Source organism: Rhineura floridana, chromosome 8, assembly GCF_030035675.1.
Source record: "Rhineura floridana isolate rRhiFlo1 chromosome 8, rRhiFlo1.hap2, whole genome shotgun sequence".
NCBI lineage: Eukaryota > Metazoa > Chordata > Lepidosauria > Squamata > Rhineuridae > Rhineura > Rhineura floridana.
In genome coordinates, this window is record NC_084487.1 from 67,104,394 (window position 1) to 67,123,397 (window position 19,004).

The 19,004-nt window shown below is 41.3% G+C and overlaps 1 protein-coding gene across 18 annotated transcripts in view; it reads right to left on the minus strand.

Annotated features, from left to right (window-relative positions):
- The window catches only part of NAV3 (neuron navigator 3), a 1,044,290-nt gene that overhangs the window by 41,861 nt on the left and 983,425 nt on the right, over positions 1–19,004 (minus strand). For all 18 annotated transcript variants that reach the window (XM_061639678.1, XM_061639673.1, XM_061639674.1 and 15 more), the window contains one exon: positions 2,354–2,437. In XM_061639678.1, coding sequence (XP_061495662.1) covers positions 2,354–2,437 — 84 coding nt within the window. The remainder of the gene's footprint in view (positions 1–2,353; positions 2,438–19,004) is intronic.

Below are 19,004 nucleotides of genomic sequence, written 5' to 3' on the forward strand. Positions count from 1 at the left end.
ATAGGAAATAATTGTTGTTGACCCCTTGAGCCACTGTTTTGCATCTGGCTCCTCTGCCAGCCATTTTTTTTCCAGCTGAGTCCAGTTGATGAACCTCAAGGATCTACTTAAAAAAAAAAGATCCTACCAACCTGAAATCTGCCAGAGTCTATCCCTACAGGCTTAGTGAAAATGAGCAGTCACAAAAGAACAGAAGATAATGAACTCAATTCTCACATATTTATTATTTACAAGTGTAATTGAAAATAAGGGTGTGAAAGGAAAAATGGTTTTCTCTTTGCATTTGTTTTCATTTTTAAAGTTTTATTTATTTTATTTTCAATTTATTTATTCACAGTTTTTATAACCTGCCCTTCACCAAATGGTTACAGGACAAAATACACACATTGTTAAAACAAAAAACTACGAACAATTCTAAAATATCATACATATAAAAATTCTACTAATCATGAAACCATCAATTCGAACTGCATTCATTCATTCATTTTTCCATGATTTTCAATGGAAAATCCTACTAATTTTTTTCCAGCAGCCTACAGCTTTGATGTTTTCTGTCCAAATATCATGAACTTTGCAGGTGTTCTACTACCCTTCCCACCATGCATCAGATCTGTCACATTTCAGACTCAAAGGACAATGGGTCCAATTTCATATACAACTGAAAAAGGTGTACATCCTATCATGTTCCCATTACCTTCAATGGGAGAATCTAAGCATCAGACTTGCCAAAATTCAGATAAAGGCTCCCCATTTTATAGGGAATTTTAAAGGTACAGACACAAGCTCCTTGCATGCATTGTTCATGTGAAGGCAACATCACATGAGTACTGAGTAGTGGAGTTGTACTTCTGGCCCAGCCTCCAGCACTGGATGTGCTAATTGGCTGTACTGCTGGATGACAACACATTAGTGTGGTCATCTTCAGAGAAAAAGTCTGCATACTTGAGCATAGGCTTCCATGCAATCAGGATACTCAACTGCACAGGTGTCTTAGTCACATGGAAGCCTACATGGAAGCAACTGCTCACACATAGGTGTTTTGTTTGCAGATGACCATGCTAACATGCAGACTTCTAGAAGCAGAGCCAGTTGGTGTCCCAATCACTTGGAAACCTGCAGATGAACAGCTGCTCATGCATAAGGTGTGTGTTTTAACAGACAGCTACTGGATTAGAAACACATAGATTTCTAAAGTCAGGGCCAGCCAGCCAGCGTGGCCCATCTCCCTAGTAGTTCTTCATGAAAGCAATGTGAGATGCTATCTAAAGTAAAAAAAAAGCTTCCTTTTGCAAATTTCAGTGTTCTCACTCTTCTCCTTTACCTATGACTTCTTGGGAAACAGTACATACAGTACATCAGTTATTTCATTTTGGCATGCATCTTCAATACAAAACAATGCCTGAAAAAAGCAGTTAAAAATAACAAACTAAAGGATGTTTTCATTTGTTCAAACTCACATTCAGATTTACTATAAAAACTAATGAACAAATATTTTCATTTTTTCACTCATTTTTAAAATAAATATACGCTTTTTGAAAATTCACAAAAAAGGTACCCCCCCCTGATAATGACAAAAGTTAAAGCAAATTAAAAAGGCTGTGGCAACATTACAAGCCAGGAAACAACTTTTGGAAGACTGGTTTTCCCAGTGTCAAAAATCAGCTGATTGTCCGTATTAGGAAAGCTGTTTGCACTTTTTTGCCTGTGCAGTTTGATTTCAAACAATGTGGGCAAAAACAGGGCCTTAAGACATCATTGTGATGCCAGCCGACTGACAAATGGAAAGGCCTCGTGTGTGTGTGTGTGTGTGTGTGTGTGTGTGTGCATGTGCGTGGAGATAAGGATCTCCTCCATTAGCCAGATCTAGTTTCCAACCCAACTTAAAGCATTCCAAACAGCAAAGTCAAGACCAAATTGCCTCGGCTCGCCCCAAATAACATTTGCTAAAAGGCTGAATGATGGGTTGTTGTCCTTGAAATATTTCTTCTGCCCCATATTTAGCATTCTGATAATGCTGTCCAACTGGAACAAGCACTCCACTTGGTTTATGACCACCTTTTGTTGCTGAATCATTCAATACAGATTAAATTCAGAGTCACAAATGTTTTAATTAAAACCTGGAAATGAAAGATTTTATCATCACACTGCCTTCTGATATAGCTAAACTAAATCTGATGGTGCGCAATGGTATTCTTATTGAGCTTCTATGAAGCATTGATAGTAAGGGTCATGAAAGAAAGATGCACCTGTCTGTTTATTCTTACAGCTGTCCTTTCATTCAGCCTTCAATACAAACTTTAATATAAACCAAGGACTGTTTTCCACATTAAAGCACCTGCTGTTTCTAACATACCTTTTGTTCAGCTGTCATTGTTAGGCTTTGCAACCGGCCCGTCATATTTCCCAAGCTCTTTTCAAAAGCTGCTACAAGATGGGCCTGTGAAAATGATGGGGGAGAGGGGGAGACAGAGACAGTCAAATGTCAATAGGATTCAAATCCACTGCACATAATCTATGAAATATGCTTGAATGTACTTTTGCTAAGAAACTACATGACAATGTTAATCTCCACCAAAAAATTACTTCTACTGAAATCTCTCATCTTTCTCCAACTGCTTTGCACCTTCTTGTATGCATGAAGCAGACAGCAGACACTACTCCCAGCTGTGTGTACACTAAAGCTGAACTAGTACACAGTGTCCACTCCAGTTTCTTTGTGTAATTCTATAACTTGTTTTGGGCAACACAGATCTGTCGTACAGTTGGTTTGAAGATATGTGCCAATATAGATTTGGTCTTATCTGAAAACATGCATGATGCTGTGCCCAGGATAAAGATTTGGGCATCCTTTAACATGAGGACACTTTACCTGGACTTCCAATATTGGAATAACAACCATTAAATAGGATAACACTGTACTTAGAATCAGAGAATTGTAGAGTTGGAAGGGGCCTGTAAGGCCATCAAGGCCAACCTCCTGCTCAATGCAGGAATCCAAATTAAAGTATACCTGACAGGTGACTGTCCAGCTGCCTCTTGAAGTATACCCAACAGGTGACTAGCTGCCTCCAGCATTGGTGAGCCCACTACTTCCTAGGTAATTGATTGCATTATTGTACTGCTCTAACAGTTAGGAAGTTTTTCCTGATGTTCAGTCAAGTTCTTGTAACTTGAGCCCATTATTCCTTGTTCTGCACTCTGGGATGATTAAGAAGGGATCCTGGCCCTCCTCTGTATGATAGCCTTTCATGTACTTGAAGAGTGCTATCATATCTCCCCTCAGTCTTCTCTTCTCAAGGCTAAACATGCCCACTTCATTTAGTCTCTCCTCACAGAGCTTTGCTTCCAGTCCCCTGATCATCCTCATGGCCCTCCTCTGAACTTGTTCCAGTTTGTCTGCATCCTTAAAGTGCAGTATCCAGAATTGGACACAGTACTCAAGTTGAGGTCTAACCAGTGCCAAATAGAGGGGAACTAGTACTTCACATGATTTAGAAACTATACTTCTGTTAATGCAGCCTAAAATAGCATTTGCCTTTATGCAGCCACATTACACTGTTGGTCCCTATTCAGCTTGTAATCAACAATTCCAAGATCCCTCTTGCATGTAGTATTGCTGAGACAAGTATTCCCCATCTTATAATTCTGCATTGGGTTTCTTTTTCCTAGGTATAGGCTCATATTCAGCTTGTGATCAACAAGAGGCATGCCAAAAGTTGAAGATTTCTAGTTACTGCTAGAATGTTTTGGGAGGAGTGCCTAAAGGGGCAACCAAAGCTGCTGGAAAGATTTGTTGAGTGAACTTTTTGGGAAGTGTTTCAGGAAAGCATACTGACTGTTGAGAGCAGGGCAGCATACAAGTGTTCTTTTTTCCTAATTTTTTTTAACCACTTGCCAGCCATTCTGATGTTTATGAGCCTTCATTTTCCTCCAAGAACCCTCCTCAGAATATTAATATATCTTGATTTAGCACTAACCCAGGGGTTTTCTGGGGAAGAATATTGGCAGTCAGCAGCTGGGTACCACAACTACAATGAGAAACTCACCCTTTGACACTGCAAGCATAGCAAAACAAGAGGGGGCAAGCCAGGAAAAAAATTAAATACCAAGGGTGCACAGCTGCCAACAGTAAACACTTACTGTTTAAAAAATTATCCCCTGAAACATACAAAATCGCCTTATTGCATTTTTACCATCCACAAGGCCCAGTGAATCTGGGGGGAAGGGAATTTCACAGTTCTACCTAAAATGTGTATTTAATAATTACAGTCACAGTACCCTCATCACTAGATAACACTAATCCAATTCAAAATGTATCCCCTGCAGTTGCTTTCCCATTTCCCCTTCTTCTAAAATTTATATTAAGGACATTTTTCATTCCCTGTGTTTTACACAGAGAGCCAGTATGGGAAACCAGGGTTCAAATTCCCACATAGCCATGAAGCTCACTAGGTGACCTTGGGCCAGTCACTGCCTCTCAGCCTCAGAGGAAGGCAATGGTAAAACCACCTCTGAATACTGCTTACCATGAAAACCCTGTTCATAGGGTCACCATGAGTCGGAATCAGAATCAGTCAATGTTTCATGTTTTACACAATAAGCAGTTTCAAAGAACCAATAATGGACCAATAATTGCGTGCAGAATTTATATATGTGACTATCTTTATGTTAGGTTATTGGATAAATATATTTTGTATGCATTTTTTAAATTAATAAAGCATTTAAAAGGGGTGTGGGGAAGAAATAAAGGATTTGATAGCACAGCAAGTCTAGAAAGCATTTCACATGTATATAAACCCTCTGATATAGAAAGCAATCATACTGTGAAGGATTAATATAGTCCCACAGCAGGATGAAGATGACTAGCTATGTTTCTGTTTGCTCTTTTTAAATATGTGAGGGTCTGGTTGTGAAAGTCCACTCAGAGGAATATAATATCACGTGAGAATTTTATTTTCACAGACAACTACAACCCTTATGAGGCATGGGCAAAAGGTCCTCTCAAGGCAAGTGAATATGTGAATAGCTGGGTTACCATATGGCAACTGCAATCATGTTAACTTGAGTGGCTTTAAAAGAGGAAATATAAATTCATGGAAGATAAAGCTATCAATGGCTACTAGGTACATTGGCTATGGTCTATGTCCACTGTCAGAAGCAATATGTCTCTGAATCACAAGTGGGGAGAGTGCCCTTGCACTTAGGTCCTCCTTATGGGCTTCCCATAGGCACAAATGGATCACTGGCCTGATCCAGCAGGCCATTCTGGTGTTCTTAATATGTACTATGGCCATCTGAATTCAGTTGCTGTGTTGCTCTCATTAAAATAGAATGCTTTTCAATGAATAAGGTATAAATGGGGCTTATTCTGTGAAAAGAGAAATATGCCTGGTCCCACAATACCTTTGTGGGGAGAAAAACCATCAGATAATGTGAGCCACGTAGATAATGTAAGCCAGACACTCCATGCATATTCCCAGGGGCATGAAGGCCATATTTGTGTGATCTCTCCCTGTTGTTAGATAGGAAAGTGTGTTTGGAAACCACAGTTGCTTCAAAATACAGTGGCTAGATTCAAGCCCAGCACCAGTGGGTGGCCAGGTCAGGTACTAGATGAGGGCTCTGTGGCTGGCTCAGGGTCCCTGTTGCTAGCCAAGGGCTCCTGTGGCTGGGAGGGTGAAGCTCCCATCCACAATCCCTGCCAGCATTGGGTTGCGGGCTGCGACTGGATGGTGATGCCAATTGCAGAACAAGCGCTCTGCTCTCTCAGCTAATATTACCTCTACACATGTGTGCAGCCAGTGGGCGCTTAAATACACCTGGTCACTTCACCTTGCACATCAGCACACATGCCTGCCATCACCAATTATGGTGGCAGGGGCGTCAACATGCCCCACCACCATCTTGGGTGATAGCAGGCATGTGCACTGATGCTTGAGGTGGTCCAACCAGGTGTATTCAAGTGTGTGTGTGTACACACAGACATGAGCACACACATACAGAGAGGAGGCTGGTGCCTGTGGCAGGCTGGTGGATGTTAGCAGGAGAAACTGGATCAGAATGTAGAAAGGGCATTACTACAAGCAAACTTTTATCAATAAATGATTTTTCTCATCCTACAGTTCCCCAACACATTTTCAGGTCTGGGTGGGTGGGGGGGAGGGTTTAGAATTTTTTTAGAAAATGTCCAGATAAATCTGAAAGCTGGGGAAATAATTTCAGAAGTTGGCTTTGTCCAACAGCAACAGAACTGTATGCCATTCTACCTCCCATCCTCAAATTAAGCTTCCTGTAAAGCACTATAAAGGTGATGGGCTTGCTATTGCGCCAAAATCTACACAGAATGATAACTATATCAAAATGATTGATTTTTAGAAGTCTGTGATAAAACGCATGTTCCCTGTGCTCTGACATACTATAACTTTAAAGTACAAACATAACTGCATCCAAATGATGATAGATCTTGCTTAGTTTCAGCTCCATATTTCTGATAACACCTTCACTGAAGATAATCAAATGTTGCCAGGATAAATATGTTAAAAGTAACTAACTTGTGGCATTAACTTGTGGTATGGATGCATGCCAGAAAAAAAAACTTTGGGAGGAAGTGGCATACAAGAACTCTGTGGTGGGTCTTTATAGCACTACTGAGACTCTTATCTATAGGGCCATGAAGGATGGAAGAGACAGTCATGACAAGAATAGCTATGGTTGGGCTAGGTTTGGTCAAGCTAAAATGGCTCAACCAAAGGGAATTCTGGGGGATTTGTTGAAAGACCTCTGGGATACTCTGTGTGGGGGAAATCCAAGAGTTTTAGTGCCAGACAGCTGCAAATTGCTAATGTCAAGAAGATGCAGCTGAGCCTTACCTGTTATCTGCTTCCTGAGATCAAAGTCAGGAGTTTGGGTACTGCAGGTCAGGGACTGCTTGGTGTGAACTGTCTACCCCTCCTTATCTTCACAGAATGTGATCACGGAAGGGGCACCTAGGATGGCTAATTGGCCCCCTCCCTGTTGCCAGCTAAACCCATAAAATGAAGGGTGATCCTTCAGTTACTTGTTCCCCCATTTCATCTATCTCGATTTGTCTACGGATTTCAGTAAAGGCCTTTGGGAACCAGTCTATCAGACTACCAAGTGAGTATTAGCTAGGATAGGTAAGCTTTGCTATTTTCTTGTCTGTTTCAATCTCTCACAGTGTTATGTAAATGTATCTCTTAGCCCAGTTGTGGGTAATTGGCTTTAAAGGAAAGTAATGCTGCTTTCTTTTCTACATATATCTTTCTTTTCTTTTAAAATAAACTACCTTCTCTATTTGGTGTGTATTACCTGGAGTTAATGACTCTAAATCTAATTCTTTACCATGAAGCTACTGACTACCGATGGTTAATTTAGGTTAGTACTCCAGAGCAAAGAGTTGAACAATAGGTCTGCTCTAGGATTTAAAGTAATGCTCTGAGTTCCCCTTACTCAGAGTGGAAAGCTAGTTAAAAAGGGTGGTGGCAGTCTACCTCCTCCCAGGGTTGGCGTTGGGTGTAACTTGGCCCTGGGAAGGTGAGAGTTAGCAGGGGAAGCAGGGGCCCAGGAAGTTGGGACTGTTCTCGAAAGCAAAGGCCCCTCTTTGGCTTTCTGAGGTCAAGGGACCCTAAGGGGCAATCTTTGACAAGTCAGACTAGCGCATTCTAACCACTCTGATCTCAGTGACAGCAAGACCCAGGGAGACTAATCAGCCTGCTCTTACCACCTCCTTCCCAGACCCTGCATTTAACAGAAGATGACCTCAGGTCTGTTCGAATATACAGAGAATTCTACACTATGCCCGCAACAGGTGCAAATACCCATTACTGTCACCACATCATACTGGGTTGTATCTGGACTTTCCATGAGTGCAGTTCCGCTCATAGGATGCTCATACTGGCAGAAGGGGGGGAAGCAATTGTTGCCAATTACTCCTTCCCCTTGCAGCCCCCTGTAAAGTTGCTTTGGAGGATTGGGGCACCCTCTGGAACATTTCTGATTCTAACCTATTCTGGTGGAGTTTTTTCTTGCTGTTCTAGAAAAACAGGATTGAGTTTTGCCCTACCATCTATGGAGTTTTAAATTCAGAGATCTTAAACCATCTGAACAAGCACATATTTAACAGAGAAGTCAGCATGTGTACTAGTAAGAGTACGTATTCTTAAAAATAACTATGTCTTGCATGATCCAGAACATAAGTTGGTGCACTAATTGCACACAGCAGAAAAGCATTGTGAATTAACCTGAAAAGCAGTTTTTTTTTAAAAAAAACACCCTCAAATAATGTTCAGCATTAAAGTCGACAATTACATTCCAACAGCGAAAGCACATCTGCTGCATTATGCATATCATGACTGAAATGCTTATTGCTAGGCAACTGTCATTTCTACAGAAAAAAATAGACTTCAAACATTTAAATTGGGTTCTTGTCTTGCACTATTGAATTTTAAATTTGAAAAATGGAACAATGGACCACTTCCCCCTCAGTAACAGTGTATGTGGGAGAGGTCTTAAGATTACTTATATTATAAATGGGGGAAGGAAAGTTTCAAGCCTTCTTGCCTAAGAAATACTTTTACTTAAACTAACAGCAATTCCCTCCTATCCATGTGTGAGGCATGCTGGGCAAGGATAGGGAGTGCTAAAGCCCCTATACCAGTCGTGATTTCTGCTGGCGGAACCCAGGACACAACCACCAGTGGGGTCCTTATGCTAGCAGCGCACCACCTCGGCAAGGGACAAAAATGGGTCAGAACAGGTAAGCCTAGATGGAACCTTGTGTTGGCTCACAGATTAGTCTTATTATTGGTGTAGCATAGCACTGGCCTGCAGAAGAGGCAGCATAAGTCACTGAAAATGAAGTTAATGAACATGGATGACCTCAGATGATTGTCAGCCATCTTCTCCATCTCCACCCATAAAGCCATAGCAGAAGAAAGGTTTCTGAACATCACCAGAAGTACATGAGGCCCAGTCAAGGGACACACATCTTGGACATAAAGGTATAAAACACTGAGCTCAGTCATGTCCATAGACCTTAGGATGTATGAGTGGGAACTTGGTGATGGGTACAACAGTGAAAGGGCACTTTGCACGGTCAAGACCCACAATAAAGTAGGGAAGGCATATTGCTAACACTGTTCTTCTTATAGGCCTGAGGAAGCCAGATACAAACACTCATCTGGCACGCCCAACTCCACTGCTGCATCTGCGGCTGCAAAGGCAAGGCAGACTACACAGGTATGTGAGGGAAGAAGACCTAGACCTCATGATGGTGGTCACAAGCACCCTCTATTTCTCACCTTGGCCATTGCAAGATGTGCAGAGCCATCAAACACAGACTATCTTCTTCCTGTGGCTTTCCAATATATGGAAACCATATACTGGCTTAAAAACCCTTACTTACTCCTCTGTCTCCCACAATATGGAGATTACAAAAAACACCCTAGTAAAAAACAACCTTCTTAAATACAGACAAGCTCTTGTCATCCACAGGTCACGGCAATGGGCAGCCCATTCCATTTAGTAATTCCACTGGCCACACACTCATGACCCATTATTCCATGCAAAATTAAAACGAAAGTAGTACCTGGAGTATAATTAACTGCACTGGAAACAAAAGTTCCACTGCAATCCCTTATATGGGATAGGTGAGTATTCCATTGTTAATGGTAGCCCTTGAACTGTGCTATGAACAATGTCCTTGAAAAATGCTATGCTGAAAGTATCCTGGGGAAAATGGCAGTTGCCAACCAGCAGCCACCAACAGGAGCTGCATTGTGCACTGAGGCAAGGCCTAAAATATGCCAAAATATATATCTACAAGGATTACTGCCATTGCCACCACAATTGTAAGCCCTCCTGAACCTTTTGAATAATTCTCCCCTACATGTTCTCTCTCTCTCTCACACACACACCATCCATTCTCTTGATCCAACCTTTCCCAACCTCATACCTTCTGGATGTTATTGGGCTCCAGCTCCCATTAGCCCCAGGTACCAAGGCCAATGGTCAGGGATGATGGGAGATGGAGTCCAACAACAGGGCACAAAGTTTGGGAAGGCTGCCTTAATTGTTTAGCCAAGGGGGCCCCATTCTGTGGGAAATCCTACTATGTCCAACATTTCTTGCAATTGGCAAAGTGTATGCAGCTCAATGTGCAGAGGGAAGTATCCAGTGTGGTATAGTGATGGGTGTAGACTGGGGAGGCTCTGATTCAAACCTACATTCAGCCATAATGCTCACTGGATGAACTTGGCCCAATCATTTAATAACTCAGCCTATGTGGGTTGCTTTGAGGATAAAATGGGGAAAGGCAAGCTAAGGTGGGACAGAAATGACCTAGAGGAAGAGTTGGTAGTAAGGATATAATCTTACCTGTCTCCTTTGTATCCTTGCTAGGTTAGCAGCTCCCTAACTGAGCTGCTTATAGAATCATAGAATAGCAGAGCTAGAAAGGGCTTGTAAGGCCATTGAGTCCAATCCCCTGCTCCAGCACTCCCTTGATCAGGTTCTACTTGAGCCCCCACATTAACTGATTGTCATGGACACATTCCAGAGTATCTATTCAATTTTTGTGAGATGTGGGTTAACCCTGTGGGATCTCACAGTTGCACCTTATGAAGTGACCCTGCAACACTCTCCTGTTGGGTCACACAATGGAAGAGATGGTCAATAATGGAAGATAACCTGCTTTTCAGAGAAGCCTATCTACGATTACTATCTACTTTTACAAGGCCTGTTATGATAGCAGGGATGGAATACGTCAGAATACTAGATTCTGTTAGAAAAGCGTATGAGTTCTTATTTCCTTCTCTGGCAAAACCCAACAGGATGGTGCTTTTCCTTTTCCAGCTGCTGCTTTCTCCTGTGGAAAGACTGGTGTTGGAAAGAGACTAAACTGTTTATATTGTGGTTTGCTTCAAAATCTTCTGCATCTACTGACTATATAATTGTACATTCTGGTGTACATAGTATTTCCTGTTTTTAACATATTCACCCTTAAGTAGTCAATTCCTAGACTCACAGCTCTGGTTCTGTACAAATCAGAATCCAGATTCAGGGCTCTGGTTCTGTACGAATCAAAACTTTAGCTAAAGAACTTTACTATATAGTACAGGAGAGGCTAACCTGTGCACCTCTAGATGTTGCTGGAATACAATTCTCATCACCCTTGGCCACTGGCTATTCTAACTGAGGCTGATGGGAGTTGCAATTCAACATCTAGAGGGCCATAGGTTAGATCTAGGATATGTGTTGTCTAAATAAAACAGTGCTGCTATGTGCATTCATCATAATGGCAAGCCACATTGATCAAAAAGAAACTCTGAATATGTTAGGTAGACCTGAAGCTAAGTAATATGAAAGAGATTTCGGTCTGGTAGTCTGCTGAATGTAAAAAAATCCCTTGAAAAATTAGCTCAGGGATTTTCCCTTCAGCAGCACAGCAACAAACAACAAAGGGAAAACTCAATCATCAAGTCAAAGCAACTGGAAATCAAGACAGCAGCAGCAGCTGGAGATTGAGTAGATTACACTGTAAAAAAATAATAAAAGGAAAATGCCTTGGGCTTTATCAGCTGAGATGAATAACTAGATACTGAAGAGAGCACAGGAGTCTCTGATAAGATAATCTTGCCTAATAAACAAGAGATTAAAAACATGCATGTAAAATTATGGCTTCTAATATATATTACTGTCAGAAAACAGGAAAATATAAAAAAGATGTGTAAGAAAACAGTTTTATTTTATTCTGACAAAGTTTGCAGACACAAATCTAAGTAATGAGTTGATTGAGACTCTAGTGCAACTAATCAATGGAGCAAGTTAGTAGCAACTACAGTTCTATTGACTTTAGTGGGACTAAAGTAAGAAAGAGGAACCTCTGGCCCACAGTCCTAATCTGGTCCACCAGGCCTCTTTTTCCAGCCCTAGCCTTTTCCCTAAGCCACACTCTAAGCAACGCCTCCTTTCCTTCACCTCTCATCACATTCCACAGTAAGCTGGCCATGCACGATGAGCTCTTTCCATGCTGTGCTGAGAAAGGGATCCCCTTTCTCACTGCACAGTCATGAAACACAGCAAACCTTCTGGCATGGCCATATCACTTGCTGTTCAACTCTGTGCACTGAGAAAGGGCTCCCTGTACAATGTGCCTGGGAGGCATGGGACATCATCATATCCTAAAACTCCCAGGATATTTGTAGCCTATGTTCCTAGCCACTTCAGTAGTACCTAGGTGTAGCTAGTACCTGCATTAAAGGAAGGAAGGAAGGAAGATTTGGGGTGGGGCAATCTACACAGTAATAGTGATAACAGGAAGAGACATTGAAATGGACGTGAACTAGACATAACATGATCCAAGCATCTCTAATTCTAATTTAGGAATTATTCTACCCTAACTGACCTAAGTATAACATAGCTACCAAATGAATCATTGTGATCTAACTCAGTATGTCAGCTTTATATGACGGGAGAGAATTGTTCTTCTTGTATTGATCAGAAATTGATAACACTATATAAATATATTGTGCAATTACAGATTATCAAGGAACCATTCTCACTAAATAAAGTATGCAATATAATTCCTTCACAAATCACCAAGCTAGCTTACATTTAAGTTGGTAACTGTTTTCCTTAATTTAACTCTGTTCAAAACTATGGTTTCCACTCCTGACTATATTTTGTATTCATTAATAGGCAAAAAACCTTGCGGGTTAAGAACGTACCTATAGCCCATAGATATTTCTACCAAACTTTAAAAAGCAGGGAAATTGGGCAGCTATAGTGAATGCACCAGGGGAGCAGGAGACCTGACCTCCTCTCTGAGATATTGGACTGCCCTACAAATCTGGCAAAATGCAAACACAATTTGGGTTGGTCTTTCATAGTCCAATCCACTTCCTGTGTAGCTTGGAAGAATTTGGTAACATGTGCCTCTGAGCATATGGTGAGTGGTGGCAATACCTGCCATCTCCAAAGGACAATTACATTTTTGTATGTTTGTTGGTGTTCTTACTTTGCTTCTTTCCTGTGTTACTAAAGTTTCTACAGTGAATCTAATATAGACAATTTTATTTCTGTCATTACTCATCCTAGAAATCTGTGTCAAATTTATTTTCATTAATTTCAAAGTTTTTTGATTGGTCAGTGTCATATGATGGTGAAGATAGCCTTTTGTGTTTCAAACTGGAGGTTATGCTCTATTTCTATTTTGGGTGCATTAACAGTTGAATCTGAAACTGTAGTTTGATGTAAAATCAGACTGATTACAATATGTTGCTACTTAAGCAATGACTCTAGCTGTTGGAAAAAAGAGAATGCATGTTTTCAGGCTGCTATGTTTCAACCACTTCATTTAAGGCAAGGTGGGCATGGTCAATCAAAAACATACAGCACACCTAGAATTTTGCTAGAATATATTTCACCTCCCACTGTTTTATCTTGCGCAAATTGAGACACTCCTGAGGTCCACTGGAGACTATTCTGCAGAATAGTTAGTGCCATTATTCCACAATTATGTTTGGAGTTTTTTTAGTGTAAATTTTGCAAAGTGTTGCTGTACTTCACATATTCACAGAAAAAGAAACAAAAGAAAATGATTTCCTATAGGAAACTTCACTAAAATTGCAAAGTAAATCAGACATATTTAAAGTGGCCATCTGAACTATATCAACTATCTTAATAATGTTGCTTCCTCCCTGCTAAAACAAGATCAGCACAGCACATGTCTTCTATTATTTGGGCTGATTGCAGGTGTTGCCACCACTCACCAAACGCTCAGAGGCACATGTTACCACATTCTTCCAAGCTACACAGGAAGTGGTTTGGACTGTGAAAGACCAACCCAAATTGTGTTTGAACTTTTGACAAATTTGTAGGGCAGTACAATATCTCAGAGAGGAGGTTAGGTCTCGTGCTCCCCTGGTGCATTCACTACAGCTGCCCAATTTCCCTGCTTTTTAAAGTTTGGTAGAAATATCTATGGGCTATAGGTACGTTCTTAAACCACAAAGTTTCTTGCTATTAGTGAATTTCTCTGCTTTTTAATCCGGCAGGTAAGAAATGGGATCCTGTGCAAGTTTGCTGAGAATGGATTGATCATTTGCATGCTTATTGAGTTCAGCAGGATTTAGTCCCCTGCAATCATGCTTAGGATAGGTGAAACTGACGACAGGGAATGGAGAGGGGAGGAGGAGAAAGAGGATGAGGGAGGGAAGGAAAGGCAGAGGGGGAAGACTGGGATGGGAGCAGGCAGGAGGGGGAGGGGAGGACAGGTTTGATCATTTGCATGTTTATTGAGTTCAGTGGGATTTACTCCCATGCAATCATGCTTATGATAAGTAAAACTGACCAGGGGAGGGAGGGCTGGAGTGGGCAGGGGAGGAGGAAGAAGGAAGAGTGGAGGGGGAAGGGAGAGGAGAGGGGAAGGAGGGGAAAGGCAGGTCTGATCATTTTCATGATTATTGATTTCACTGGTATTTACTCCTATGCAATCATGGTTAGGATAGGTAAAGCTGACCATGGGGGGGGAGGGGAGAGGAGCAGATTGGAGGAGGCAAAGGAAGTGGGAGGGCAGTTCAATGGTATTTACTCCCATGCTTAAGATAGGTAAAACTGATAAGGAGAGGGAGAGGAGGGATAAGGTTAAGGAGGGGATTGGAAGGGGATGAGTAGAGAGGGGCAAAGGAAGGGGGAGGGAAGGGGCAAGGGGGAGGGAAGGGGCAAGGGGGAGGGAAGGGGCAAGAGGGAGGGGATAGGAGGGAGAAGGGAGGGTGGGTTTGATCAGTTGCAACAATTGAAAATTGTTTATTGTTCATAGCCATTGGCCGCCACAATACATAAAAATAAGTACCAGAAATAAACATATAACAACAAAGAACATGATATGTATAGATAACATGAATTTAAAAACTTAAAAACAATTAATATTAATTAAGCTTAAAAAAATTCAAACCTTCAGCCTAAAATCATTTACAAAATTTGCAATATCAAGATTAGGATAATTGTTTTTGTGTTCTCGCTCTAATTTTGCCCGCTGCTAGGGCAAATTTAGCTACTCGGAGGGTAATGTACAGGTCCAAGCCAGCTAAAAGTGTGCAAATTTGCTCCATGATAGATCTATCTGCAAGAATTAAAAGAATTGGGCAAAGAAATTTGAGCCTTGGGGCGGTATACAGCGAACAGTTTAATAAATAATGGGCAATGTCCTCAGTTTCCCCTGACTTACAAATACATAATCTTTGATGAATTGGAGTGTTTACGTATCTTCCTTCCAAAAGGGCCGAGGGCATTGTTTGAAAACGGAGAGCGGTAAACAATTTTCTTAAAATTCTAGAAGTTAAATAAACAAAATAATGTTCCATGCCAAAGCCTGTTTTAAACAAAGGGTACCAAAGGGAAAAGGCCGAATGAGTGACAGCATACAGATCCCATCTTTTGGAGTAGAGATGTATTCTTTCTCTAAGAAGGGACTTCGCTCGTTGAGATGGGTTAGATGGCAACATATCTATACTTATCCCATAGAATGCGAGTATTGACTTGGTCCATTTGAACCAAGAAGATGAGGATGGATTTTGTAATTGCTCAAGTAGACATTTCTTGGAGAGTCGCAATTCACTCATACCGGCCAACTTAAGCCAGTACAGTGCCAGAGCAGAGTGCACCATTGATTGTAATGAGTGCAGTCCAGTTTCCATCCTCATTAGGACTATTGGAGTGCCTCGGGGAACAGCCAAGATAGATCTTAAAAAGGAATTTTGAAGGCACTCTAAGGAGGGGGAGTACACGTATCCCCAAATCTTGGCTCCATAGAGAAGCTGGGGGATTATTTTTCTCTTGAATACTTCAAGAGTAGGAGCAACCAGGCTCCTGCCTTTGATGTTATAAAAACGAAGCAACGAGTGAGTAGAAAGAGAGGCCTTCAATTTGGTTGCTGCAAAATGGGGTTTCCATGTGAGATTAGCACTAAATCTCATACCCAAATATCTGATACTGTGTTGTTGTTCATCGGTTTAGCATTTAAATTCCAAATGTGAGTTTTCCTCTTCCTACCAAAGACCATCACCTTCGTTTTGTCATAATTAATCAGTAAGTGTTCCTTGACACAGAACTTATCTAAACTTCTAAGTAACCTTCTCATCCCAATTTGTGTGATTGAGATTAAAACTAAATCATCTGCATATAAAAGTACTGAAAGGTTGGTATCTAAAATTGCGGGAGGAAAGTAGTTTGGGCCACTCAGGTATTGAACAATATTATTTATATAAAAGTTAAAAAGAAAAGGAGCTAGAAGACATCCCTGGCAAACCCCTCTGAGAGTAGGAATAAGTTCAGATAGTAGACCATTTGCTCCAAGTCTGACCCTGAGCGAAGTATTAGAGTATAACATTTGAATTAAATAGAGTAATCTCCTATCAATATTAGTTACTAAAAGCTTTTGCCACAGTCGCTCACGGTCAATAGTATCAAAGGCAGAGGAGAAATCCACAAAGGTGGCAAATAGCTCTTTCCTGTTACTGAAAGCATATTTCTGAATTAAATGCAGAAGGATAAAGCATTGATCTATCGTAGATTTTCCTTTGCAGAACCCCGCTTGTTCTTCAGCAAGGACCGCGTTTTCTGCAGCCCATTGTTCCAATTTACCCAGCAGATATTTAGCATATAGTTTAGCAGCCACATCCATAAGACTAATAGGTCTAAAAATTTTCAGGTTTGCTTTAGATCCCTTCTTATGGATGGGCACAATTATACTGACATCCCAACCCGATGGGATTTTTCCATGGTGGTTAATAAATGTAAAGATTTTAGCTAAAACTGGCGACCACCAATTTGGGTTGGATTTAAACAATTCTGCCGGTAACATATCTTCGCCAGGAGCCTTTTTTGTCGGAAGAGAATTAATCAATATTGCTACTTCATCCAAGGTGACAGGGTCCCACTTCTGACAACAATCGAGAGGAGTCAGTTTTAAAAGCGGGGAGGTATCTATTAAAGAGGCAGTATTAATCACTGAGAAAAGATCTGCAAAATGTGTGCGCCATTGTTCTGAGGTCATTTGATTATCCAAAGGGGTATAACCCTCCCTTAACCCCCTTGCAATCAGCTCCCAGAACCTTGCCGAATTCTTTTCCAGAGAGGCAAGGCCAAGCTCTCTCCATTGATGATGAATAAAGTTTTTTTGAACGCAGGAGTTTTTTATATCCTCTATGTAAAAGAATATAAGTTTCAAAAGTTTCTGAGGAGTCAGCCTGCCTTAAATTACTTAAATTACTTATCAGCCAGGCATTTTTTTTTAACTTTTAAAGTGCAGAAGATGAAGGTCAGAGTATGGGGCAAGGTCAGTAATAGGATTAAAGGTACTCTGTGAACATGGCTGATCTTTAATGAATTTCAACAGATTATGGTAACTCTGTCAGAAAAAAGTCCAAAAGGGCTCTGGGTTTTTTCTCTCTCTCTTTTTAGACTTTGAACTCTCTATTCTCTCTGTTTTGTGTATCGCAACGAAAATTTACAGGATTGTTAAGCAAGCGTTTCTTAGTTCAAGACTATAGATTTTGTTTTGAAATGAGCTTATAGGAAGCATCAGAATGGCATGGGGGTATTTTCAATTTAACAACGTGGAATGTGAAAAATCCACCCTGGCTATAGTATACAGCCATTCTTGTGGCTGTATAATTACCTTTATTTAAACATATTGGATTTCTTATCATAGAATCATAGAGTTGGAAGGGGCCTTGTAGGCCATCAAGTCCAACCCCCTGCTCACAGCAGGAAATCCACAGCTAGAGCATCTCCTGCAGATAGCTGTCCAGCCTCTGCTTGAAGACATCCAGCGAAGGGGATCCCACCACCTCCCTAGGCAGTCGGTTCCATTGCCGAACTGCCCTTACTGTCAAGAAGTTCCTTCTAATGTCCAATCTGAATCTACGCTCCTGCAACTTAAAACCATTAGACCTAGTCCTACCCTCTGGGGCAGCAGTGAACAAATCTGTACCCTCCTCTATGTGACAGCCCTTCAGGTACTTAAAGAGTGTAATCATGTCACCCCTCAGCCTTCTCTTCACCAGACTGAACATGCCAAGTTCCTTCAACCTTTCCTCATAAGACTTGTTCTCCATACCAGCTATCATCCTTGTCACCCTCTTCTGAACCCGCTCTAACTTGTCTATATCTTTCTTAAAATGAGGCGCCCAGAACTGAACGCAGTATTCCAGATGAGGCCTGACTAATGCAGAATACAGTGGGACTATTACTTCCCTCAACCTGGAAACTATAGCTCTGTTTATGCAGCCCAAAACCGCGTTTGCCTTTTTTGTCGCAGCATCACACTGCTGGGTCATGTTCAACTTGCGATCCACTACAATTCCAAGGTCCTTCTCACACGCACTACTGCTAAGCCGGGTATTTCCCATCCTGTACCCATGCATTTTGTTTTTGTGGCCTAAATGCAGAATCCTGCATTTGTCTTTATTGAATGTCATTTTATTAATTTCAGCCCAATTTTCTAGTCTATCCAGGTCCCTTTGGATTTTATTCCTGTCTTCCATTGTGTTAGCTATCCCTCCCAGTTTCGTATCATCCGCAAACTTCATAAGGCTTCCCTCCACCCCATCATCTAAGTCATTGATAAAAATGTTGAAGAGTATCGGCCCCAGGACAGAACCCTGTGGCACTCCACTCGAAACCTCCTTCCAGTCCGAAGCAGAGCTACCGACGACCACTCTTTGAGTACAGTTTTTCAACCAGTTGTGAATCCACCTGACAGTATTTCCATGTAGTCCGCATTTGACGAGTTTGCTAATCAAAAGGTCGTGGGGGACTTTGTCAAACGCTTTGCTGAAATCTAGATAGATGACATCTACAGCATTTCCACCATCTACTAGGCTAGTGACCCGATCAAAAAAAGAGATGAGATTAGTTTGACAGGATTTTTTCTTGACAAACCCATGCTGGCTCCTACTAATCACAGCACTGTCATCTAGATA